Consider the following 27,703-nt stretch of genomic DNA (forward strand, 5'->3'; position numbering starts at 1 on the left):
TGTCTAGCGTTGCCATCACAATAAAAGGCGACTAGAGCCGTGAATGGGCCTTTCAAAGGTGAAACCAATTGAAAGTTGCAACAGACAGCCTGAGGGGGAGGGAGAATCAGCTTATCGCTCCCACCCTTCCCCCATGTATGGTCTCTACCACCCGAGTCTGCTGCGGTGATATATGCGTCACGTTAAACATATTACAGAGGAGAGATCCGGAAAATTGTTGTCGCCTTCAAAATAATAGCGCAGATGTTTCGCGAGGATACCGAAGAGCAGAACGGGTGCGTGGTAATAAAACAAATTTATAACAAAGTAACCAACAGTTCAAAGCCATGTTTGAATCTGAATGCAATGCTGTCATTTAGTGTCCAATTTTTTTTTTTAATTGTTGCCAAAATTCAATCTTAATGGCGGGCTGTGTGGGCCAAAACCAAATACATTTACTGTTGCTAAAATGTCTTTTTTTTCCTGGGTACCATTCCCCCTGCCTCTCAAGTAAAACAATGAAAATTTAAAAAATGATTTGAGCCGGATTATTGTGGTCCATAATATTTTGATTGTTACAATCAGGCTGCAGGCCATATTCAGTATTTCCGTTTGTAAGTTTGCTCCACAGTTTGACATAGGGGTGTTGAATGCTGATCTGTTTCAAATGTAACAGATCAAGCAGATGAACTAGATAAAGAAACTTCTCCCGTTTGAAAGTCTGCACTGCGGAGTTGTTTTCCGCCTGAATTTTATTTTCTTAAATGTGAACGGAAGTTCTTAATCATTGTGTCGGGCTTCTCGGTTCATATTTTTCACGTCTGTGTGTCATGACTTTAGCCCCGAGTTGCGTTTCCAAACACTATAATGCGGCGTTACATCCGTGCACTATTGTTGTGCACGGTGTTTGCCGTGTTTTCGGGCCTGTATGTTTACAGTAAGTTGTTTGACTCGGACGTGTCGGTTGGAGGAAGAGGAGCAAAGATGATTCTACCGAGGGTCCCTGGAGGCAGACGAGGGGTCGCGGATAAATCTGGGCCCCAAAGCCCACATTGGTATAATAGGTAGGTCTAAATATTCACTACTTCCCTGCTATGTTTGGGCTTAACCAGTGGCTTAACTCAATTTCATAGTGGTAATATCAAGTCATATAAATGTAAAGCTAGTTAGCATAACCGTAAATAACAGTCAGAGCTAAATAACGTGATTATGTTGACGCGAGACTTGGGCAGATTAGTTAATTCTCGTGTTCTATGTCTGCTTAACATCCTTGGGAAATTCCTCAACCCAAAACAGCGTCATATAAATACATTCCCATCTTAAAAATACGAGTAAAACCAGCACATTGAAGTGGTAAAAGTAGAGTTAACATTTATGTTTGATGCAGGTTCGAATGAAATCTTTGTTTACCTCACGTAAAGGTGAAATCAGTAACTCAACATCAAGTCCAGTGCGGTTAGATGAATTTATATCTTGACAGTTGGTTAAAGTGGTTTAATCACAGCTTTGAAATGTCAGTAATCCCGTATTGTAAAATGTGTTGTTAAAATGTACAAATATAATGGAAACTCACATGTTTATTTTAATATCACAATGACAACTGAATGTTTGATCAAATCCCAAGACTGGTTGCTCACAACTAGGAAGTCCTGGATGCCCCACAATTCTTAGTGGAGTGCCCAAATTTGAAGTCAAATAGTATGAAAAGAAAAAATACAATGAAATGAATACTTGATAATGGACTCCACAGAGTTGGTAATCCAAAGTAATTGATTTGTATATTGGACAGCCATACTGCCACCTGAGACATGACTTCGTACTGCCCTACACTGTATACAATCTGACTGTCCCCTCACCCAGGTACATCATGCGTCAGCGGGGCCAGATGGAGGCAGGCGGTAGCGCCTTAAGTGAGAGCAGACTTGAACCGCCAATGCACTTGGCCGTGGTGGCGTGCGGCGAGAGGCTGGAGGAGACTCTCACAATGATCAAGTCTGCTGTGCTTTTTAGCATCAAACATCTCCACCTGCACATCTTCGCCGAAGATCAGCTACACGCCAGCTTCAATGAAGCTGTAAGATATGTTTGAAACCGTAAATTGCTTAGTTTTAAAGGACTTCATGATAAGAATTACAAGTAATAGCAGAGAAGATTTGAATACTATTAAACTACTTGAATGAAAATACTTGAATACCGTTTTCTTTTATATTCTAGTTTGAGTCGTGGCCTGGTTTTATCTGCTCAAGGTTCAACTACACCACCTATTCCATCAGTTTCCCCAGTGAGAATGCTGCTGAGTGGAAAAAACTCTTTAAACCTTGCGCCTCTCAGAGACTCTTCTTACCTGTAAGTTCCTTTAGAAGAAACTAACCACTGTATGTTTGGGATGAAACTGAGATTGAGTTTTTACAAAATGAACTGAAAGAAAAAGAAATAACTCCAGGTTCTGCGTCTTTGTTGTCACTCCAGCTCATCTTAAAAGACATTGACGCGATAATCTATGTGGACTCGGACATCCTCTTCCTGCAGCCCGTCGACCGCTTGTGGGCGTTCCTATCACAGTTTAATTCTTCACAGCTGGCAGCCATGGCCCCCGAGCATGAAGAGCCAAGAATAGCTTGGTACAACCGCTTTGCCCGACACCCTTTCTATGGTAGAACTGGCATCAACTCAGGGGTTATGCTCATGAACATGACAAGGATGAGGAATATGTTCTTTAAGGTAGGGTTGCATGATATAACGAAGCCTCAGAAAAGACTGCAAGCATGTAATACCTTTCTTGGCCACATGATGTCATCCTTCTGTTACAGTTGTTTCAGATTATCTGTGGTTCTGATTCAGTGAGAGGCTCCTTTCCTAACATGCATTATTGTGTACGTTTATGCTGAAAGAATGACATGACATCAGCGGGGCTGCGATGGGAGGAGCTGCTGATGCCTTTACTTCAAAAATACAAACTCAACATAACTTGGGGAGACCAGGATCTCCTTAATATAATTTTCCACCACAACCCTGGTAAGTCTGATTCACAATACAGCATGTATATGTCCATATGTGGCCCAATAGACATTTCAAAAACTAACTGATCTTTCCTTTATGGTCCAAATTTACATTTCAAAGTGTTTTGAAAATGATCTCACCATCTAGAGTGCTTGCTGGAATTTCCATGCCAGTGGAATTACCGTCCAGATCACTGTATCTATGGCAGCAACTGTGCCTCGGCTGAAAAAGATGGCGTCTACATTCTGCATGGGAACAGAGGTGTTTACCACGACCAAAAGCAGCCTGCCTTCAGAGCCGTCTACGAAGGCATACGAAAGGTGAGTGGGCTGGATCAGCGTTGAATTCCCAACAAAATGTATCCGCTGTTTTGTCATCAAATGAGGCAAACCACAAGCATAAAACGCAAATGATTAGAAGTGTACCTTGTTAAAAGTCACTTTTGGTACATCAGGTTGTTTAAAAAGGTCAAGTCAATTTTATTTATGTAGCGCTAAATCACAACAAAAGTTATCTCGTGACACTTTACAAGTAGAGCAGGTCTAGTACCACACTCTTTCAATAAATTTACACCCAATTCAAGCACATCCTGCAACAGAGAGAGAAAGGGAAGAGACTGATGGACAGACAGGGATGTGAGCAGGTGGTGCTAAGGGTGGCAGCTTGAGCCTCTTCAGGTCTGCAGCCTCCTCCAGCAGCACCCGGGATCTGGGATGAGGGGAGCCCGAAGGCTCCAGAGAAGAAGACTAGTTAGTAACACATGTGAGTGTGATTTATGTATGACACATATAGGAGGACAGAGAGGAAAGAGAAGAGGAGAGAGAAGCCCAGTGCACCATGGGAGATCCCCTGGCAGTCTAAGCCTATAGCAGCATATCTAACGGCCAGCCTAAGCAGCCCAACTATAAGCCTGATCAAAAAGGAAGGTCTTTAGTCTGCTCTTAAACTTAGAGAGGGTGTCTGCATCCCGGACTGAAACTGGAGGACAGTTCCACTGAAGGGGAGCCTGATAGCTGAAGGCTGTGGCTCCCATTCTTCTTTTAGAAACTCTAGGAACCACAAGTAACCCTGCATCCTGGGAGCGAAGGGTTCTAGCTGGGTAATAGGGGACTATGAGCTCTGTCAGGTATGAAGATGCCTGATTGTTGAAGACTTTGTATGTTAGAAGAAGAATTTAGAATTCTATTCTGAATTTGACAGGGAGCCAATGCAGAGAGGCCAGTACAGGAGAGACATGGTCTCTTCTTCCAGTTCTAGTCAACACGGGGGCAGCAGCGTTTTGGAGCAGCAGGAGAGTCTTTAGGGACTTATTGATGCAGCCTGATTGGAGGGAATTGCAGTAATCCAGCTTGGAAGTGACAAAAACATGGACTAGTTTTTCAGCATCTTTTGGAGACAGGATGTGTCTGATCCTAGCAATGTTACATAGATGAAAGAAAGCAGTCTGAGAGATTACTTTAACGTGGGAGTTAAAGGACAGATCCTGATCAAAGAGAACTCCTAGGTTACTACGGTAGTGCTGGGGGCCAGGGTAATGGCATCCAGGGCACCTATCTCATCAGTTAGGTTGTTTCTTAGGTGTTTTGGCCAGGCACAATAACTTCAGTTTTGTCAAATTATGTGTCATTCATGTTTTTTTCCTTTAGACATGCCTCCAGTTTACTCAGCTGATTTGTTTTATGTGGATGCATTGATAAGTACAGCTGCGTATCGTCAGCATAACAGTGAAAATTAATCAAGTGTTTCCTTATAATGCAACCTAGACGAAGCAGGTATAGGGTGAAGAGGACTGGTCCAAGTACAGACCCTTGTGGAACACCATAACTGACTGTTGTAGTTTCAGAGGGATCATCATTAGCAAGTACAAACTGAGATCGAACCAGTAAATATGACCTAAACCAGTTTAGTGCAGTTCCTTTAATGCCAATGACATGATCCAGTCTCTGTAGAAGGATGTGGTCAGTGGTATCAAAAGCTGCACTAAGATCTAATAGGACCAGCACAGAGACGAGCCCCTCATCTGATGCCAGTAGGAGGTCATTGGTAACTTTAATTAGTGCTGTTTCTGTGCTATGATGAACCCTGAAACCTGACTGGAAATCCACTAATAGGCTGTTGCTGTGGAGAAAGTCACAGAGGTGGTTAGCAACTGCTTTCTCCAGACTTTTGGTTGAGTTTTAGGGAAGTATTACAAGTGTAAATTTGGTTAACTTTGAGGGGACTTTCATAATCCTCCTTACTTTAGATCTTGGATTGCTGCTGATCCTAAAGGTTCTTAGTGTTGGCAGCATCAGTCAACAGAAGAACAACTCTCGATCATCGGCAGAGGGTTGAAGGGAAAGCTAATTTCCCCCGTGGGGACGTTTACGGGTTGTTTACTAGCACTGTAATAATATTGACGACAGGAGTGGCATTTACTTAATGACGCCATCAACGGCAGTCTCATTGCTTCCCTATTTACGCTCCACTGAATGTAGAGCAGTGCAATGGCTGATCCATACAGTATCCATGGTCTGCAGTTAAGACTGTGGCTATATTGGACAGGATCAGTAGTTGCTGGAGACACACACACACACACACACACACACACACACCTGTACTGTAAATGCAAAGGCCTGTAACATGCATGATAACACACAGCTTTTCCAATAAGTTGTAAGTATCAATGTTTTTACAGATATGACGTCTGATTTGCCTGGAGGATGGAGTAGTTCGACTGATACTGCATAACTGACAGTTTGATATATTTCTTGGTAGTTCATCTGCAACAGAGCGCAAAGTTTTCAATTTCACATGCTAATTGGATAACCTTCAGAATGTGAAGGTTACAAAAATGACAGAAGAACGAGGAGTCAAAGGGGATAAAGAGGTGGGGGGAAAAGCCTGTTTTTCATAGCACTACCTGGGGGCAACAGGAAATGACTTTTTTTTTTTTTTACACTTTTACACACCCTAAGGACTTGGTCATCGGTTCCTATGAAGACCAATTTTCTTATTTAATGTTTAAATGTGGCGAGGTGACATTTTTGCACACAACAAGAAACTGCATGACCAAGTGTGTGTTTTCACGCATCACCCAGTGGACACAGGAAGTGATAGTTGCACCGCAGTGCCCACAATAGACTGTTTCTCCATGCAAAACCCAAGTATTTATCAGGTGTCACCCCTCCCTCCCCCCCTTTGCTCTACAGAGCAGCCACATGCGCCAACATACGCTGGGGTCTAAGGGCGTGCTCAATGCTGCTTGCAGGTTTAATCAGAGCTTGAGTGCAAAAGCTGGCCTTGGCACAGGTTCACACTCTCTGACTGCTTCCCAGTTACCCATGTTGAACTGTATTTTAATTACGAGAAAGCTTTTGGAGTTGTACATGGAGGACATGATGCACAGTAACAACAATTCAACAAGCAATCCTGCTCCACCAGCTTTTGTTTCTGGCTTGCATGTCGAATTTAGAATGATGATTGAACACTACATTGTGCGGTATGCATGTTAGTGGACCACTGAAGCCATTGAGAAACAGAAGATAGAACACTAACACTAATGCACGCTAGTTAACAGAGGCCTGCTAAAAGCTTGGCAACATGTGGCAAAAGTGTAAGTGCTGCTAAGAGAAGGTTGTAGGAAATGACAGAAGAGACGAGAACTACGTACAAATATTAAATTGATATTTCAAATGGCACATCTCAAAAGGAGAAATAAGAAAACTGGAGAAGTTATTGAATTTGAAAGTAGCAGTTTCCAGGCCTGGAGCAGTTTTAAATGAATCGATGAGTCCAATGGGGGGGGGGGGGTTCATGAACATTTAATTAATGAGTCCCCTGAATATGAAAGTATATGTGGTTCAGTGAAGATCGACATGAAAAATCGAGCTTTAACGTGTGTACGTCGTATCAAACTGTGCTGCGTGTTATACATTTTTGTTGAATATATTTATATGCTGATAAATTTTGGCACAAAATGTTCATGTTCGTTTTTCATGTACGCTCGAAAATTTTCTTCAAATGCTCAAAAAATTCCAGGAAATTTATCGGTAAAAAGATGTGTTTGAGTCTCGCTTTTATCCCTACGTATTCTAGCAGACATTTGTACGTGTGCAAGTGTTTGCAGGGCTGCACGGTGGTGCAGTGGTCAGCACTGTGGCCTCACAGCAAGAAGGTTCCGGGTTCGAGTCCCGGCCCGGGCACGGGATCTTTCTGTGTGGAGTCTGCATGTTCTTCCTGTTCCTGTGTGGGTTCTCTCTGGCACTCCAGCTTCCTCCCACAGTCCAAAGACATCAAGAGGGGACGAGGCTGATTGATACTCTAAATTGACCGTAGGTGTGAATGTGAGTGTGAATGGTTGTCTCTCTCTATGTCGGCCCTGCGATGGACTGGTGACCTGTCCAGGGTGAACCCCGCCTCTCGCCCGTTGACACTGGGATAGGCTCCACCCCCCCCCCCCCCCGCGCGACCCTTAATGTCGGAATAAGCGGAAGACAGTGGATGGATGGAAGTGTTTGCAAACAGTTGCAGTATCCTCAAATTTTACATGGCTTTGCTAGAAGGCAAAAACAAACAGTAAATCCCTGGCTTACCTCACCGTACCCTTACTTGATTAAATGATCTGCCACTACAAATGGTTCGAAATGTCACTGAAACGCCATTATCCCCATTTGATGAATTTTGGGCTATAACTAAGGAGCACTTTGACGTTTTAAAACCCTAATTTATTTCAATAAGATAAGTGGTGCTTTAATAAGGCTACGTAGTGGAAAGGGACCCTAGATGATGTCTTAAAATCACCAAAGGCTGTCCCATTATGATAAGATGAAATAAAAAGAAGCAGCAAAGCGCCGCTTTACCGGTTAAAACCACATAGTTAATTTAAGTTGATTTAATTGAAGGATTAACTAACTGTTTTTAAGGCTGCTTTATGGATTCATTTCAAAATAAGTTAGGGTAGTTTTAGCACTGGAGCGTAATCTCCTCTTGTAAATCAGAGCATATTCTCTGCACCTGCACACAAAGAAATAGGAATACAATCTCGCACGCTCCTCCCCGTCTGTCTGCATGTCTCGAACAGTCCGCAGTGGTCTGTCTGTCATTAAGCACACATACCCCCCGCACTCTCTCACCCTCTCCCCTGCGCCGCTAAAGCTGAGCCCAGGCAGCAGCCGTAAAATTTTACAGCCGACGGTACGTTTAGAGTTGGACTGAACACACCGACACACTGCCCCATCAGCCGCACAAAATCAATATACCAACTGTAAATGCAACTTTATTACATGCGAGCGCGTGTGTGTGTGTGTGTGTGTGTGTGTGTGTGTGTGTGTGTGTATGAGCTCGTAAAAATTCTCTTTGTGACCCAATACCAGGAACTCAACCGCAAGCAAATGAACCGGCATTAAAAAAAAAAAAAAAAGGTAATTCCCCTTTGATTTCCTCAGAGCATTGTAAAGGCTCCTTCATTATTGGGAAGACATGAAATTTTTTCCAGTAATCCTGTGTTATCACGAGACGCTAAGCCTTTGGCATAAAACTGCCTTAAAAATGTCGACAGAATGCTGACCATTCAGATTAGATTTGGAGTCCCGCCTGGTTCAGCATGGCTTGGGGATTTTTAAATTTATCCAGTTGAGAGATAACTTCTATACCCAAACGCAGCCTGAAGCACCACTTTGCTTTCCATATCAAGGGAATCTGATCAACTCCCCACGCCAGGAGGGGGATCAAGGGCCCTCCTCCAATATCGGATTGCAACTGCTCATTTTGATGTCCCCGGCACCAATTTTCGAACTGGGAGAAGTCATCTCACCTGACAAAATGAGTTTCGTTGAATACACTAAACTCTCATTCCTTCCATAATGATAAGAGGCTTCACTTTTATTTTGAAATTTCTTCCCTGCAATCAGACCCTGCGCTAATAACTGCAAGCAGACTGACAGCCACTCATGACACCATCGGTGCAGGAGGGCTTGAGGGCTATAAGCAATGACTATGTATACACGATGTCAGAAAAAGTTATTTTAGTGCGTCAATCCAACTAAAACTGGACTTTTGAAATACATGTAAGAGTATAAGTGTTGAAGTATTTCTAAAATAGTCTTTTCAGTCCAAGCCTGCTGGTGAAAAGGCACGACGTCTACCTACGCCATCGAAAATTCCAGAGGCAGACATTCCTCTCTGTTTATATTTACTGGAAAAATGACAGAAGTCCAGTCAGATGGCTTAATCAAGCTTTAACCATCACTCGACTGTGACCAAAAAGCCGACTTATTTGGGCTAAAGCTGATTTTTTTTTTTTTTACATGTCAGTATCACAATAATTTTCTTTTTTCAATTCAGATTAACGTAACTAGATAATATTGTTAGAAATCAAATTAGTTGTGTCATGCATCGCATGTGTGTAATTACATGTGTATTAATCATTCATGAAATCTAGAAATCCGAGAAGCCAGCTCACCGTTTCAGATGTGTTCAAAAGAAATCCGAAAACGCATTTCTTTGTTTTAGCATTTATTTAACTCTGGATTTGCGCTCTGCTGCGCTCTTATTTAATGTATTTTGCGCTTCTGATTGGGATTTCATTTTCTGTCGAATGATCCGCTCTGTTTTTTTTTTCCCTCTCATTATTTTTGATAAAAATAAATGTGTTGTTCTTTGAACATGTTTTTAATGTTCTTTCCGCTGTTGTGAAGCACTGAGCTACAGTGTTTGGATGAAAGGTGCTGTACAACCAAGCGTTGTCATCATCATCATTATGAGTCATGAAGTGGCATGATCAAACCAGAACTGTAGCTCAACTGCAACTGTGCATTCAAAGCCACTGAATGTACCAATTGAATGGTTTTGTCGTTGCAGTACCCCTTCAGCGCCGACCCGGTGACGTCACTGTTGGCTCCTCTAGAAGAGGAACTGTTGAAGACGACACATACTTACTGTGGGAAATCGTACGCGCTGCTCACCAAGACCCTGGCTCACAGCCTGGAAAACATCCACAAGAAGAACTCAGGTGGACGGTGACAAAAAAAAACAAAAAAAGAATGGCAATGAATTTGAGGCCAGAAAAAGGAAGGGCGCTAATCATGGCGAGCTAGAAGTACCAGCTCTCCTTGAACGAGAAATTGAACTTCTTATCTCGCGAGCCAAAACCTCGCTTTGATCCGCAGCGTTTGATTAACACGCTTCTACACATCCAGAAGCGTATAGACACTCCTGTGATTGACACAGCAGACAACTTGTGTGCGAAACTTTTCGATTATATTGGTGAACAGCCGCTTCAGTAATCCTGCTGTCCTGGGAACCATCTCAAACTGAGACTAACTTCTTGCAAATTGCTCTGGATAAGAGCGTGAAATAAATGCATGGAAGTGAAATGTAGGTCAGTTGGCCTTGTAGAAGAAGAGTGCGAAAGAAGACTTTTTTTTTTCTTTTTTTTTCCAAGTGCACAAGGATCGACTGTATTTCCTAAAGTTGTTCAAACCAATAGATTTTTGATCTCTTCCATATTCTCCTGGTGCTTTTTTTTTTTTTTTTTTTTGGCGAAGGTAATTACTGATGCCGCATAAGATGTGTAAAAGTTTGGAAGAGTCCTCAACTTTCCATATTGGAGAATTTACTGAGGCATGTGAAACTTTCTTATTATTAAAAGAGAACTGGACTAGTGTCCCCCCCCCCCAGGGTATGTTTTCATAGATGAATGCACTGGACCACTTTTCTTCTAAAACCACTTCATTAGTAAGATGGACACGCATGTAAAAATGTTCCCCAATTGAGGATTTACAAGTGTAAAGGGACTGTATAAATGATTTTCACAGTTCTTCCCACATTTTTTTTTTGTGCATTAGCAGGGGCCGAGCATGCAAAAACCTCGATCAGAAGGACTGAGTCCAATTATTTGATCGCTTACGCAGGTTCCACTTTTGAAACTTTGACTCAGATTGACTGTCATCGACACGTGCCATCTTCGCTTTTCCTCACTTGGTCTTTACAGTGTGAAACCCCTTCATATTTAACCCTCTCATGTTTGTATATATTTTGTTGGACCTGCACGTTCACGAACATAATTTGAGTACCGGGGATCGACCGACATTGTTTTTTTCAAGGATGATACCGATTATTATTGAGTCAACGACACTAATGCGACGACTGGCACCAGTACAAACCCCAGCACGAGACTGCCCTTCAATGAAAATGTTTTAACGGAAAGTTTATGAAGGACACATTTATAAAAAAAAAAAAGTGCTTTAATTGTACACTTGAATCCGACTTCAAAATAAAATTGATGAACACACAAAACAATTTTTTTGGTCTTTGGTGTAATTGCAAAATCAAATTGTATGGGCTCAGCTAAAGGGTTTTTGTGTTTTCTTCTTGTGCACTCCGGGCGAAATAATCTTCTAGCTGACTTAAAAAAAAAAAAAATGCTGATGGGTCATAGGAAAAATGACGACTATCTAAACCGATTATCAGCCAAAATAATAATATTTTATTTTAATAATAATTGCTCGAACCTTATTGGGTACTTCTTTATTTTGAAGTGTGTTTTGTGTCGATGTAGATGCTGTATGTTGGGGGGGGGGGGGGGGGAATGCTGTTTTAACATGAGAATAAGCTACCGCCTTTTTTCTGATACCAAAGTTCTTTGTTGTTGTTGTTTTTTTTATGATTATCTTTGTGATTTTTGGCACTGTTGAATGTATTTTCAGGAGTTGTAATGTGCATTTTGTTATGTTTGGATTTCTTTCCTGAAATGTGGGTTTTTACTATGTTGTGTAATACATTTCAGCGTTCTGTTTTCATATTAAATGTCATTTCTGTTTTGTGTAGCTGTGAGAGCAGTGTGTTATCTTTAGCCACCAGAGGGTAGCATGTTGACATATTTCTGCCAGTGTGACGAAAGCCATTAGTTGGGGGATTTTTTTTATTTATTTATTTTTTTTTAAAGAAACGTCACTGATGAAGAAGAAATATCATTTTACCATTAAAAGAGAAATAACTGTTGGTTTTTTTTTAAAGTTTTATTCAAATTTACATTCATAAATCGTCATTGACACGTTGGTAAAACAACAAAAAAACCAAATTTATTAGCAGTTTCGCTAGTTGATTATGTGAGGATCTAACTTGACGAAGATGGATGGCGTGTTTGTATCGCTTCCTTGGGCAGATCGATGGATTTGCCAATAATCTATGAGCGCACCACCCGAGGTGCTACACCATCCTGCCTCAGCACTGAGGTGCTCATAAAGTGCAAGTGATGAACCAATAACCAAGCAGGATAAGTGCCTGCTGGTGACACTGCATTGACTATGGAGAATGAGTTTATGCTTATTCCCATTAGGTGAGTGTGTGTGTGTGTGTGTGGGGGGGGGGGGGGGGTACAAGCGTGCATTTATGGTTCTCGGGGCAGCTTGATACAGGGCATCAGAAATAGCTTGCATTCATCACTATATATCTATATGAGAGCTTATCAATTACCTTTATCGACCTGTGGGCTCGGATGGAACATGTAACACGCCGGGCCCTTGGGGAGATGGAGACAGTGCCTTGGATTAGAACATAATGTTGAAAAAATTCAATATCACCTGTCCTCGCAAGCTTTCATTTTCCTCAAAGTATATTTTTTAACATAACATAATAACTGATTTTATTTCTTTTCTGCCGGTGTGGCTGAAAGAGAAACTACTTAGAATAAATATGTGACCACCAGCATTAAGAGAGGACTGTAAGGTGGTCATCAAAGAGTAAGTACGTGTGTGTGTGTGTGTGTGTGTGTGTGTGTGTGGTGGAAAAAATAAGCAGTAAGAGTTTCCCATTTCTTCTTATTTTCACTAGAAAAATGTTGAAATACTAGAAGGACAGAGGGGCAGATGAAATATGTCAGTGATGAAAGAAAAGAACAAGGCGGTCATAGCCAATGTAGCAATTAGGGCGCTTTGTTGCTTCGGTGCTTGTATCTTTTGGAGATTGTTTTGTTGAAAATAGCTGGAGCACAAAATGGTATCATCAAAAGACAGCAGCAAAACATATTTTTGAGACAGAGTTAATATTGTCAGTATATATAAAAAAAAAAAATCCTTGAAAGACGCGTAGATGGGTCGTAACATCTGGTGGAAGTTAGATACGACGCACCGTCGAAACGATGGTGTTTGAACTGATGAAATAGATCGACTTTAAAACGAGGAGTAGCGTAAATGAACACCTCTCACGTGAATAGGGATTTAAAATGAACGGCTAGATTGCAAACGGTGAGTAACGTAGCTCGCTGTTGCTATTGGAGGATGGCACTTTCATAAAAATGCTGATGTCAATCACGTATGCAACAATGAAAATGATAGATTGTTATTAAAGGCACGTTAAACACGAGATTAGACTGACATATGCTTCATATATTCTTATGCTTCATTTCACAATAAAATAGGTGGCGTAGTATAGGGCTAGCATAAGCTTTTGGTTAAAAAAAAAACCAAGGTGTAATAATATCATTTCATGTTGTTGCTCCTCTGATACGGACAGTCTTCATGAGGTCACAGGTTACACTTTGGACAAAAACAAAATGATGCTGGAACAGATTCCCTTGGTCAATTTGCAGTTGAGAGAATTCGGTTTCATCCAAAATTATTCGACGAAACAATCGCAGACGGAGCAACACGTCTCACACAGCAGGATTTCCCTCAAATAAAATGGCTCCGAATTTTTCTTTCAGAGCGAAACCGCTCTCAAGAGAACTGCAGACCGAGAGAAATGTGAACTGGAGCAAAGGTCAAGTCATGTAAAAAAAAAAAAAAAAAAAATTATATGTTTTCCTTTCAGAGAAGAAGTTTGTGCCAAATACCATGGCACTTTTCACATCTCACGCATGTCTAACTTAAGGTGCAGCTAGTCAGGAGGTAATCAAAGACATTGCTTCATCCTCTGGGGACCAATTTCTCTGGCAGTGCAGCCAGTTATTGTGATATTCTGGTAGTACTGGATTTCATTGGTTTAAACAGGGTAGACAAGATTGACAAAATGTTCTTTGGCAGTCAGCAGCTGGATGATGGAAAGTGCAAACTGAGTGAGGTTGAAAAAAAAAAAGAAAAAGTCAGCCCACATACTTTTTTGCACAATGAAACCTGCAGCTAAACAGAGCTTATTAGTGGTCAAAGACTTAATAAATCATTTATTAAGCACCAATTATGTGTGCATGACTTTGAAGTGCTACCTATTTCTATTTCTCTGTGTGCTTTGACTGCGCTTGCATATATTTGCCATTTATCGTGAGTGTTGCCTTTGATGTCAACTTCTTTTTTTTTTTCAAATGACTCTCCACGTAGACAAGACAGCATCTGTCAAACGGTGACAGCTCGGATCCAAACACACACGCTTGTATACGCGTGGATTCATAACAGTCACAGTGAGTTGAGGTTCCTCGCACACACACACACACACACACACACACACACACACACACACACACACACACACACTGTGTATACACTTTCATATATATATATATATATATATATATATACAAATGACTTCTGCTCTAAACATTTTAGTGTGTGAGACATATCATAGGTTTTACAGTAGGGGGTCATTTACATCTTGTAATAGGGTCTACATATCATTGCTGTAGCAGATCAGAGGAAGACGCGCAAACAGCATGTCATGTTCCGTGCCTCTTATTTACGTGTGTGTGTGTGTGTGTGTGTGTGTGTGTGTGTGTGACTCCAGGGTACGTTTGATGTCCAGCGACATGGAATGTGACATCTTTGCTCACACATTGACGCAGAATTTGCTTCTTGATGTGTCACAGGGAAAGAGAGACAGACAGAGAGAGTGAGAGAGAGTGATGGGTGTTTTAGCAGATTGGCTTATTTACTTCGCAGCTTATTTTCTTTCTGTTTGTCAGGCTGCGAATGCCATGAAGCAGAGCCAAAAGATGTCGATTCCAAGTTTCTGCGAAAATCTCCTCGCTTTCAAGGGTGACAGCACTCGGGATTTATTATTTAGCGAATGCGGTCTTTTTATGCACACTCCTTCATTTCTTTACTTTTACTTTTGATTTGATCCTTTCCCCTCGCCTTTCTATGTTTATAAATTCCTAATTGCTCATAATATTGCTACAAAAATCATAGAACCCTCACGGCTTACATATGTTTTTTTGTTTCTTTTATATTCTTGCATTCATTTAAGGTCACTCAAAGACAATGGGCAAACAAACATGCTCATCAGACATAATATTTTCCTGTTTTTATTACAAAAGTTTCACCTCTAAACATTTCAGGAAGGCTGGTCTGAGCCTACTTTGAAATGCTAGCCTTGGGGATACGAGCGCTTTGTACTCCACCGCAGGCACACGAGAGCCAAAACAAGGTTGTGACAGTTAAGACAAATGTATCCAAGGACAATAAGGAGATGTTATTGCCTTTGTAAGCGTGCCCGCTCGCCAGGGTTTAACGAAAGTGGGATGTTTATTGAGATTTTAAAGTGGTTGGAGCAGATATGTCTGCTGTGGCAAAGCTACATGTTTCTGTGTAATCTTTAAATGTGCATTGATGTGATATGAGTTATCGGGTTGCAGCGAAATATAGAAAGGAAATACATATATACACACGACAAAGATTCCATATGCAACTTCAAGCCAGAGAAGAGGCTCTGAGATAGGGTGGATGAGAGTAACCCTGTAGGCTTTTATATCCCACTGTAGCCTGACCGTCCTCTTTTCCCTGCCACATCCTCATCACCCAACAATAGATTTCCCATTACCGCTCCCTCTCTCACTCACCCCCCCCCCTCCACCCCTCAATCACAGTTCTACAATATTTACTCCCAGATTTACAAAATAAAGAGCGGCACTGCTTGTGTGCAATTGCGAATGGCTGTAAAAGCATGCTCTAGATGCATTTAGATGAATATATGCATACAGTCATGTGCTCTCCAAAAGCTTATCTTTTACTTTCTTTCTCTCTCACTTACGCACACGCGCACACGCACACACACGATCTCTCTTTCCCCTGTGAGCTTTTCAATTAGGTAATTACAGTGGCAGTGAATAGAGCCTGCCTGGACACTGGCGCTCTATTGTTGAAGCACCTGTTCCCCCATAGACAGCAATTACCTACCAGGCTGGAGGGGAGTTGCAGGCCATTGTCTCTCACTATGTGTGTGTGTGTGTGTGTGTGTGTGTGAAGCAGTGACTGTATCAAGCTGTACTGTATTGCATGCAATTCCAAGCAGGTGTGTTTGTGTGCGTGACTCAAAACACAAAAAGGACCAGTGAGTGTGTGTCTGTGCTAATGACGTGCAAGAAGAGGCTGCACTTAATCATATACGGTGACAGTGGTGGAGCTTTGCAAAGTTTGTTTTTCATGAGTTTTGTTTTACTAATTTCAAATCAAACTATTTTCCCCCGTGTTTTTAGATTATACATATCAAATGTGTGTGTTTCACATTTTCTGAACAATGCACTAGTGCTAACTATTTAACTAATTCATGATTAGTCGATAATCATTTTGTGATATCTATATCAGGATTGACATTTTAATGTATTGTAGCATCACTTAGGAAATAGGCCACATACCGTTGCTTTGTGGAACATAGATGTAGCTAATGTGGTGGTAATAGCTAGCCAGCGACACACTGCTGCAGTGGTTAGCACTGTCGCTTCACAGCAAGAAGATTCCGGGTTCGAGCCCGGTGCTTTTCTGTGTAGAGTCTGCATGTTCTCCCTGTGCCTACGTGGGTTCTCTCCAGGTACTGCAGCTTCCTTCTTCAGTCCAAAGACGTGCAGGCTAGGTTAAACGGCGACTCTAAATTAAAGTGTGGCTGTGAGTGTGAATGGTTGTCTGTCTATATGTGTTGGCCCTGCAACTGACTGGCGACCCGTCCAAGGTGAACCCCGCCTCTCGCCTGAAGTCAGCTGGGATAGGCTCCAGCCCCCCCCCCCCATCCCCTCCCCCGTGACCCTTAACGGATAAGTGGAATAGAAACTGGATGGATGGATGTTATTTGCTACCTTGCGGAACTAGCAAGCAATTTTACATTTTTAGATTGTGTAAATACTCCATAATGTTGGTGGTTGATTCCTTTTGCGTTTAGAATTCTTTCTAAAATATGAGGTATTGTTATCATCAGCTCACTGAGCACTGAAAATGTTATGTTATGTTAGTTTTTACTTCTAAACTGAACTAGCATAGCTACCTGGTGTGATAAACGGGACACTTCTGGAATATGTGTTTTATTTTGAAGTCAGCCATCAATCCTTTGAAATGCAAAACTGGCGTGAAAGCAGTTTTCAGAACGTTAGCTATGTTTTGAAAATCCTTTTCAGTGTAACACTTTAATCTAAGGGGGAGAGATGCATATCTTTCGTCATAAATATTTGGAACTACCTATATTCTGAGTTTAAATTCTCCTTTACAAGCTGCAGTAGTCGTGTGGACTTCTTATAAATAATGTATTACTATGCACTCTTTATGCAACATAGTCAATAAAAAGTGTTCTTCTGTTTTAAATATGAAAACAGTCAATCAAAAACACATCCCCAACAAGTTGTTATTCATTCTGGCAGCAGAGGTGCATTTGTTCAAATTATAGCCTGGTGGATCTTGTGCCGGTGTCTCACTGTGGCAGCTCCCTTGGGTGTTAATTTACGCCTGGGTCCATTTTATTGTGAGCACCTATTGATCTGCTAGGACACGCGTGTAAGGCTCTAAAAATCTGTTAAGACCGGACAAAATGTCGGCTTCAAATTGATGAAAGCATAACATGTCTGTGTGTGTGAGTGTGTTTGTGTGTGTGTGTGTGTGTTTTTGCCTGAAGTGTTTCACACCGTATAATTCTCAAACCCCTGAAGGTGGCAAAACACGTCAGTAACACCCTATCACATCTGTTCCCATGACGATAAGGATCTGCTCCTTTAATTAAAGCCCTTTATGTCTTGGTTACGCTATGTGATGGACAGGTTAAAGTGTGAACACTGAACAATGCCATTAGGTGAAAACACACACACACACACACACACACACACACACACACACACACACACACATACATACAAACACCACAGTTTAGTAATGTGATGTACTAAGTGGAGGACTATAAATGCTTCATTGTCTCCCAAAGGGTTTACAGCTTAATTATCTCCTCAGGTAAAATCAGTGACGCGTGATGATGATTTGTCGTCACCTACATTCTGTCACCGACTGCTTTGTGGTTCCTAAATGATGTCACTGAACGACTAGGCATCTTGGCAGGGATCCAAGTCTCCATAATCAAATGCACGCTGGGTTTATCAGTGGTGTTTATCAAGCTTAGCACTCTTGATGTTCCGGGCAGAGGATACGAGACAGGATATGAGCCTGATGGTTGTGATCAATCACCGATAGCATCACACAAGACTAACGAGGTCTCCTAACGATGGTAAAAGGATATAATTGGGGAAAACTCATGATTATCTTCCTCAAAGATGGATTTGTGCTTCCTGGGGAGACTTGAGAAGGAGGGTGGGAGAAGGGAAAGAAAAGGCCATTATCAAAACACTTTGGACATCAGCGTGGTTGATTAAGAAAATAAAGTTTCATCTTTGAAACCACAACTTTGTCTATCAATAGTCAATAATTAGTCCTACATCGAAAAGTAAAAACCTCTCTAAGACAAGATAGAAACTATTCTCATAGTTTATTGACCTGTGTTGCAAACTGAATGCACATATATAGTAAATAATGCCTGGATTTGACTGAGGTCATGGGTCAAAATAGCCATATCCACTCTTTTCGAAACATACATATATGACTCCTAGAGGGTAAGTCCTCTCAACTTTGGTGATCCTCTGACCTCACCTGAGGTACCACAAGCAGAAAGTCTTGAAAAATATCTCAAATTATTTTACATTGATTTACATCAGCGGCACGGTGGTGCAGTGGTCAGCACTGTCGCCTCACAGCAAGAAGGTTCTGGGTTTGAGTCCTGGCTCGGACACGGGATCTTTCTGTGTGGAGTCTGCATGTTCTCCCTGTTCCTGTGTGGGTTCTCTCTGGTACTCCAGCTTCCTCCCACAGTCCAAAAACATCAAGAGGAGACGAGGCTGATTGATACTCTATCAGGGTTTAATTTGAGCTGGAACAAGATCCGGCACCTCCTCCCTGTGTTCCGGTACTTATTTGGGCAGATCCGGTACCTCGGTAATTATTTGGGCAGATCCGGTACCTCTTGTATTGAAAGAAAATATGAAAACGTTTTAAAAATGTTTAAAATACAACAATAATGCGCATAGATAAATTTACAGACCAAATCCTTAGAATTTCATGTTGTTTATTAAGATTCAACGTCATTTGAAAGAGTCGGAGATCCGTCGATGCACTGACGCCAACAAACCACGCCCCTGACACAAACAAATCACCTTTCGAAATCCGCCGCCTCTGAGGAGCAAGCAGAGAGGAAATAAACAGCTGCTATTTCAACGCCAACATGTCAAAAAGACAGTTAAATTGGCTGTTTTTTCAAAAAGAAGGAAGAGTCGTATGACGCTTAAAACGAGTCAGAAAAGCTTCCACAAGCGGCGACGAGGGCAGCTGCAGCGGTCATGTTGACGATCAAAAGCGGCTGCAGCAGGAGGCTAGCGCCGCCACAGCTAGCCAGGTTCACCTCCAGCTAGCTAGGCTCACCTCCAGCTAGCCAAGCCGGGTCTAACGTGATGTGGGGTGTCTAGAACAACTAAATGGTGAGCATACCGTCTAATAATAGGCCGCCGTGCCAATCTTTAAATACCGTAATAATAATAATGGAAGATTTGTGTGATTTATTGTGAGCTCTTTTTTGTTTTACAAGTTAGACCTGTTGAGAATCAATTGCTGACTGTCGGCTCCAAGTCCCACCTGTGGTGATGTGGGCATTCACCTGTGCTGCGCAGAGGAGGCGAAATAACTGAATTATCGTCATAACATTGATACCATGGATATTATTTGAAATGGAGGCTTGTAAGTCCCACATCATGGCAAGTGGGCATTTGTATGTTGTTTTCTGTGTACGAACCGGGACCTGTGCCCCTCTCTCACCCCTGAGCCGTCATATGTACTTAGCGTTCCGGCACCTTATGATTTACAAATTAAGCAATGCTCTAAATTGACTGTAGGTGTGACTGTGAGTATGAATGGTTTTCTGTCTCTATGTGTTGGAACTGTGATGGACTGTCGACCTGTCCAGGGTGAACCCTGCCTCTCGCCCGAAGGCAGCTGGGAAAGGCTTCCCCCCCCCCCCCCTGAACCTTAACAGGATAAGCAAAAGAAGATGGATGGATGGTTAGTTGTGTCAACCTGGTAATCAGTACAATAGATTAGTGCAGAAAGAGTGGGAGTGCCACCTACTGACGGGGAGGTGTAAATGCTGTTCATTGCACCATTTGTTGTTAGAGCATGAGAAAGGCCACTTATACCTGTTTTTTTTTTTTAGCTGCAGAGGGCTTTTCAATTCAAAACAGTGTCCTTGTATTTAATATTACACTAACCAAGTGATTTTTGGCCTAAACCTAACTAGACCCTGACAGTATTTACTTTACTTTATTTATATTTATATAGCAGTTTTCATACAAAAACTGCAACACAAAGTGCTTCACAAAAATAAAAGCAGGCAACAATAAATACAGTATAAAGCAATACAATAAATGTGTAGAACCCGGCCTTCCCAACCCACATGACCACATACATGTATGCACGCACTCCCCCCCCCCCCACACACACACACACACTCATCCACACTCAGATCCTAGATCCTGATTTTGCTCGAGGCCATCAGCAGGTATTTCTGGATATGATCTATTTCAATCAAATTCCGCAAGGCCAGCAGGAACTAGTATTAAAATAAAGTTTTCACTTTCTGGCATTTTGTTGATGATGTCTACTTAGGCTCCTTGTTGGAGATGAAAATGATGCTGTGATTATAATACTATTTCTGTGGGGCTGCCACATGATTTGAACAAATGTCATCCCACCACTACATCATGCAGTGCTGAGAGGTCGGGTTCATTTCTTGTATTTGTGAAATATGGTTTGATTTCAAAACAACTGATTTTCCCATCATTTTCTCTTAGTGTTCACTTCTCATTATCCATCCATCCATCCATCCATCCATCCATTTTCTACCACTTATCCTGTGAAGGGTCGTGGGGTGGGGATGGGGGGATGGGGGATGGGGGGGTGGGTGGGCTGGAGCCTATCCCATCTGCCTTCGGTTGTGAGGCAGGGTTCACCCTGGATGGGTCACCAGTCCATCCCAGGGCCAACACATCAACAGACAACCATTCACACTCGCAGCCACGCCTCCAGTCAATTTAGAGTATCCAGTAAGCCTCGTCCCCTCTTGATGTCTGTGCACTGTGGGAGGAAGCTGGAGTACCAGAGAGAACCCACACAGGCACAGGGAGAACATGCAGACTCACACAGAAAGATCCTGTGCTCGAGCCGGGGCTCAAACCTGGAACCTTCCCGCTGTGAGGCAACAGTGCTAACCACTGCACCACCGTGCCGCCCCTGATTATCACACATTAAATGGAAATAACGGTTGTTTCTAATTCCTTCCTAAATATACAGTGAGCATCCTATTTACTGAGTAAAACACACTTGGAGACATTTGTGCCTACATCCCTTCTGAGATTTAAAAACAAACGAAAAAGTCTCTTTTTCTGAGTCACGAAGCTGCAGAAGCCAGAGCCAGACTGTGGATCCCCCTGCTGAGGCGAACATATTAAGGGCACTTCAGCTGCTCAGACAGGCCTCACTTTGATCTGGGAATACACAGAGTTCCCAGTGCTGACAGCTTATGTAAGCTCCAGAAGCCATCCTGTCGCTCATATCGCCGCCACTTTGAGAGAAGAAACGGCTCGCCCATATAGACGTTGAGACAGACTGGGAGAGAGACAAGGGGTAACAAAGCAAAGTAAAAAAGACACTGACACAGAAGGGTTTTCAAGGGTGGAACATCTCAATTGCAGAAGATGGTAGAGGGGTTTTGGGCATCGCAGTCACGTTGCAGTCAAGGTCGTGTGTTCGGTCTTTACGTGCCGCTGAAACGGTCGTAAAATTGAAGCCCTGAATACTCTTTCTGTCCAATGAAATGATCCCACTTTCTAAGGACTCATTCATTAAGAGGTTAATGACTCGAAATGTGAAATTAATTTAACGTCTAATGGAACATTCCCTTGTAACTGTGTATGAGAGGGATGGACTGCGCTTGGTTATCAACGTAAAAAAGTCAAGATGGATTGACCCTTTCTATCACGTATATGGGCTGTTACTTATTTCATGCTCATAGTTTTGTTAACATTGTAGTGACGAAAAGCCCTTTATGTCTTAAATACAACAGCCAGGCTGAGATATCTTTATGGATATGGTGAGAGATTTTGACCTAACAGTTATTATATTATTTACTGCAGTGCATGTCAGGTCACACCTGACAGCCGGTGGGAGACATGCTTATTGTCACTTTATTAAAAAAGGAAAAAAAAACAACCAAAACCCAACCATTCCTCCTTTCACAGGAAAGCAATAAAAGATGGCAACTAAAATGATCCATGTATGCAGTGCGATGACTATTTCTGATCGTAAGTCATCCTGAGCTCATCACAGAGATGTTGTGTTTGCAAAGTGCTTAATTCCTTTTTGATTCACTACCATCATAAAATGACACACTCTTTGTGCAAGTGAACACTATTTCAGCTGTCGGGATGGCTACAGGCTTAATGTCAGAGTTATATTGGCCAATGCTGATTAAAGCTTTAAATTTTGATCACTGCTGATTGAAGCTCGCAGTATTGGTTACAATGCTCACACCGTCACTGGACAGCAAGAGCACGTTGCGTCGTCTGGCACTGCTTTACATTTGTTAGCAATGTTTTTAGTAGGAATTAATGGACACCTGTTAAAATGCTGGATAAACAAATGTGACGGACATCTGTTGTACATTTATTTTTCTGCTCTTCTTTTGTCACTGCCTTGTATATAATAGGTTGGAGAGGACAGTCTGCCCTAATTGTCAGCGATTCAACGGGCGTGAAATACGAAAAGTGTAATATACCCAACAGTTATTGTATTATAATAAGGGACACTAGATTTTATCTGGATTTCCCTACCAGATTAGCGATGTTCTGATACCTGAACCTGCATATTGTCTGACACCAAGTAGCACAACCGATACCAGCCACTATGTTTAAAGCATTTCTACACAAATATTACTCATACTGTATATTATTTGGTCAACACTTTAAAATACGGGTGCAATAATTGTTAGTAACACCTGAGTGTTGTGTATGTATTCTTTACGGACAATGAAAGACTTATTAACGCTTTTTGTGACCCTAATTGTAAAATGGGGAACATGTACAACCCCAGCACCACCCCAGTCTTATCCCATAAGGTTAACATGAGCACCATGAGTATATGATTACTAGACACATTACCTAACTTTAAACTGACCGTTATTAAGCACGTCTAACAGATAATTCAGCAAGAACTAACTGTATTTAATGTACCCTTCTTTTAAATTGATCAGTTTTATTAAGGTTTTTTTTTTTAACAACTGTTCTGCTAAGCCTACGCGATGCTGTGTTGTCATTGTTGCGTTCGATTATTATTGTGTTATACTGACACATTGCTGACGTTTCACTGATTTGGTCCAACTCGTGTCAATTTATCTACTCTAAAAACAACTGCAGCTTGTGGAAGAAGCGGTGGAGAAGACTTGTCTCGCATTAAGTATGAGTTAGATTTGACTGAGCTAACTAGGGAGCTTCAAGGTGAATCAGTCAGGTAATAAATGTAAATGATGGGTGGGTCAGTTTGCTGCATACAGATCCCACATATTGTTGGAATATAGGTGTCTGAGAACATTATCTCAGATGTGAAGTTCTGTTTAGAAAAGCTCTGCTATCAGTGTTGCTTTTGAATCAAATATGATTATGCTATATAGACATTTGTTCAACAATATGTCCGTACAACCCAAATATGCTTTAATAGACGATATCTTTTAATGAGGTGTAGAAGTTAATTGAACGGTACCTGACAAACATTCATTAATTTGTTTCATGTCATTCACACTGGTCTTATTGCACTAAAAGTTGAGTTTTAGTTCTTTGTCTATACATCCATCCACTGCTTATCCTGTTAAGGATTTTTTTTTTGAGTGAGTGAGAGGCTTCCTAGCTGAGCCTGCTGCCCCCGCGACCCCGGTCCCACCGGATAAAGTGGAGGAGGAAGACAATGACGAGTGAGAAGTGGGGTCACCCTGTAGGGCTGAACGATCTTAGGAGAAGATCTAATTGCGATTTTTCTGGCAGATATTGCGATTTCGATTTCCTTCAAATCGAGCTTCAGTGCAATATTCACCATGTACAGTAACATTTACAAACATGACAGAAAATTACATCATAGCATTAAAACATTAAATGCCATTACTCTATTGCAAGAATGAAAACTAAAGTTAAGAATTGATTTCAAATGTATTTATTGACAAGAAACATGCATGTACATTCTATGAAGTCCTTGACCAACGGCAGTCATTACAACTGAAACTAAAAGGAGCCCTCTTTGGCTGTTAACTTAAAGTAGTGCAAAACAAATCCTTAATTGTGTTAAGTTAAATAAAATACAAAACAATTCCAAAAAAAAAAGAAAGAACTAAATTCAACAATTACCAAATGATCTTGCCCAACAGCCTTACACTCAAGTAGGGATAGGTCAAGGTCAGTCTTTTATGGCTCAAGGGAGCTAGCTTATCAACATCTATAGCAGCAGTGAAAGTACTTTATTCAACCCTACATTAAGAAACCTGGACTCTTTTTACAGTAAGTGAAACTGAAAAGTAATGGTAATAAAATAAAACTTCCTAAAATAAAATGACCCTACATCTTCCCTTCTGAGAAATGTCAGCCATTACAATAGGTGGGTGATTCATTTATGGCTCAGCAGTGACCAGATATTGCAAATCTGTTCTTTAAACAATATAGCAAAAATAGCGAATATCTTTTTTTAAACAAAAGGGTGACGCCACAAGTCAGGGTGAAGTGCAGAACAAACAAATAAAATCTCAAAAAGTACTAAATCAACAATAATACTTGCTTTCCTGACATCTCTACGTCACTCTTTACAGATTTTTTGTCAAGAAAACCAGCATGTCAACCTTTGATGGTTTTAGACATGAGCGCTGACATGTGACAACATTGCCACTGGCACTAAACAATCTCTCTGATGGCGAACTGGTAGCTGTTATGCATAGGAATTTACGAGCCACTTTGCTCAGCAATGGAAAGTTAACATTGTGCACGCTCCACCAGGCCAGTGGATCTTCCTCTCCATCAATAGTAGGAGTCATCAGGTAGTTGTCCAGTTCAGCTTTCATGGCATCCTCCAACTGCGTAGTGGAAGAAGGAGGGACGGCCTTGCTCTTGAAGAAGCCGCCCAATGTCCGCTTCCCCTTCCCTGTGGTGGATGGCTCTGCCTCTGCTGCACCCTGGGGCATGGGATCTGTGGTGCTGACACGAGCCCTCTTTTCCTGCAAAACACAGAGATAAGAGCTGTCAAAGTTTTGCAGTCTGTGATTTAGAGAAATTGGGCATTCTATGTAAACATTAAAAAATGTAATATGTAAATATCACTTGGATTTTATGTGGCATTTTGTATTATTAAACTACACAAAGAAACAGGACAAGTTACCTTTTGTGCCACCTGTTCCATTTCAATCTTCACTCTTTCTTTGATGTCTGGGACATTCTCTGCACTTGTGTAGTCAGTCTTGAATCTAGGATCAAGGAAAGAAGTAATGTCCAGTAGCTCCTGTGTGGCTGGGTCGCTGTATTTATCTTCAATGTAGTCAAGAGCTCTTGATTTGATTTTCTTGGTAAGATCTGTGTCCTCGTCACTTTCAGTCAGGGTTGATGTTCTCAGGAGATGGAGAACTGGCTTCAGGTATGACACACTTACATAGGCTTCACCGGACAGGGCATCTGTAAACTCCTGAGGAGGAGCAAGGGCATTGTTTATCGATTCAAGGACATCTGTGTCCTGCCAAGTGGGGACCAAGTGACGTGTCTTCTTGTCTTCAGACAGGACCTGAGACAACAACTTGCTCTGCTCCAACACCCTCCCGATCATTTTTTGCCTTGAGCCCCATCTCGTCGGACATTCTGTTATCAGTGAGTGCTCTGGTACATTTAATTCTTGCTGTGCCTTTTTCAGTGCTGTTTTCTTTTTCCAGCCATGAGAGAAGACACCAACCATCTGTTTGCAAAGTCCTGTTGCCTGTTGAACTCTTGCATCATCTTTAACAGCATTGTCTGGACAAAAAAAGAACATAAACATTAAATGAGAATTACAGGCTGAAAATGTAAGGATAATAATGGTAAACTTTTGCAAGGCAGATTTTCTAGCAAGAGAACAAATTAAAACCAAGAAAGTCATTATAGACAACAGTCAGGAAATAAATGATCAAATCAATTGTAGATGACAAATACTGTTATGTACACACTATTCATCATCTACTATTGATGATAAATAATCTGTTATTATAATATTAATTATTCAAAGTAGGTATTTGTAAGGGCTTCAAAGAAAAACATTAAGAGAAAAGCTGTACGGACTATACTGAAAACACGCATACATCATATTAAACCCGTATGAATGGATAAATTTAACAAACACACACTCTTACACTTACCAATTGCAAGATACAGCCTGTGTCCAAAACATTGAAGTCTGGTCCATTGATTAAGTTCCACAGCTTTGATGACGTTTGCTGCATTATCCGTTGTGATGCACGTCTGGTCCTCTTCTTTCAGACCCCAGTTTGACAGACACACTCGCAAACCCAGGGCAATATTCTCTCCGGTGTGGTCAGTGGGAAAGTATGCTGTCTGCAGGTAGCGACTTTTCAACTCAAAGTTTTCATTTACGAATTGTACAGTCAAACTAAGATATGGCTCGGTCGTTCTGCTTGACCCCCTATCAGTAGTTGTGGCATAATACTCCACATTTTTCAGCTCTGTTACCACTTTTTCTTTACACTCCGCGTACAGCTGTGGGACGGTAACCTGGTTGAAGTAGGTGCGAGAGGGAATCACATATCTTCTGTCCAGCGTGCGGAGGAGGTTTTTAAATCCGTCTTTGGTGACAGTGTTAACAGACACCATGTCCTTCGCAATGTAGTGTGTTATGGCAGTCGTTATTTCCTGGTGTCTTCTGCTGCTCTTATCATACGGAGTTACGCTAGCAAAAGATGCTGTAATTGTAGTCTCTTGGCTACTATGGGCCTTAGTAGTATCTTCGCCAGACTTTTAACCGGACTTTTTTGTCATGCAAATGCCTGTGGTGATTTTTCAAGTGCCGGTATAAATTGGTTGTGTTTCCGCTGGATGTTGCAACTTTAGCGTGGCAGGTTTTGCACAGTACCTGGTTTCTGGTGCATGTCTGCAGCCTCAAACCCGAAATACTCCCAAATGACCGACGTGCTGTTTTTCTTGGGGATTAAATCCCCTAACGCCGCTTGTGGTCCAGCTGAAGCCATTTCAGAAATTAAGGAGCAGGTGGAGCAGGTTATACTGATTGGTTAGCGGGACCTGTCCACGAGCAGCATGCCGCTTCTGATTTGTGAGCTTGGCAGGATGGTAAGGAGACTGCATGTATGTGTAAGATAGTTGACACAACAGATCCTGGGTCAGTCAGGAGCACTGCAAAAAAAAAACGCAGCTTTGGCGATCACATGATCGCGTTATCTGAAA

At 41.7% G+C, this 27,703-nt stretch overlaps 2 protein-coding genes across 2 annotated transcripts; one reads left to right on the forward strand and one right to left on the reverse strand.

The window, feature by feature from the left end:
- The first annotated feature begins 741 nt into the window (after positions 1 to 741).
- On the forward strand, positions 742 to 11,961 carry gxylt1b (glucoside xylosyltransferase 1b). Its single transcript, XM_086202249.1, has 7 exons — positions 742 to 1,043; positions 1,840 to 2,053; positions 2,194 to 2,325; positions 2,449 to 2,700; positions 2,871 to 2,994; positions 3,127 to 3,299; positions 9,820 to 11,961. The coding sequence occupies exons 1-7, from the start codon at positions 847 to 849 to the stop codon at positions 9,979 to 9,981; spliced, it is 1,254 nt and encodes a 417-aa protein (XP_086058375.1). The 5' UTR covers positions 742 to 846; the 3' UTR covers positions 9,982 to 11,961.
- A 12,479-nt stretch (positions 11,962 to 24,440) lies between these two features.
- Positions 24,441 to 27,405, reverse strand: LOC147262934 (E3 SUMO-protein ligase ZBED1-like). Its single transcript, XM_086202475.1, has 3 exons — positions 26,644 to 27,405; positions 25,644 to 26,263; positions 24,441 to 25,482 (listed from the first exon to the last, which is right to left on the reverse strand). The coding sequence occupies exons 1-3, from the start codon at positions 27,113 to 27,115 to the stop codon at positions 25,075 to 25,077; spliced, it is 1,500 nt and encodes a 499-aa protein (XP_086058601.1). The 5' UTR covers positions 27,116 to 27,405; the 3' UTR covers positions 24,441 to 25,074.
- Between the last annotated feature and the right edge of the window lie 298 nt (positions 27,406 to 27,703).

The sequence above is a fragment of the Aulostomus chinensis genome, chromosome 4 (assembly GCF_037954235.1).
Source record: "Aulostomus chinensis isolate RoL2024-O1b breed Wild chromosome 4, RoL_Achi_v1.0, whole genome shotgun sequence".
Lineage (NCBI taxonomy): Eukaryota > Metazoa > Chordata > Actinopteri > Syngnathiformes > Aulostomidae > Aulostomus > Aulostomus chinensis.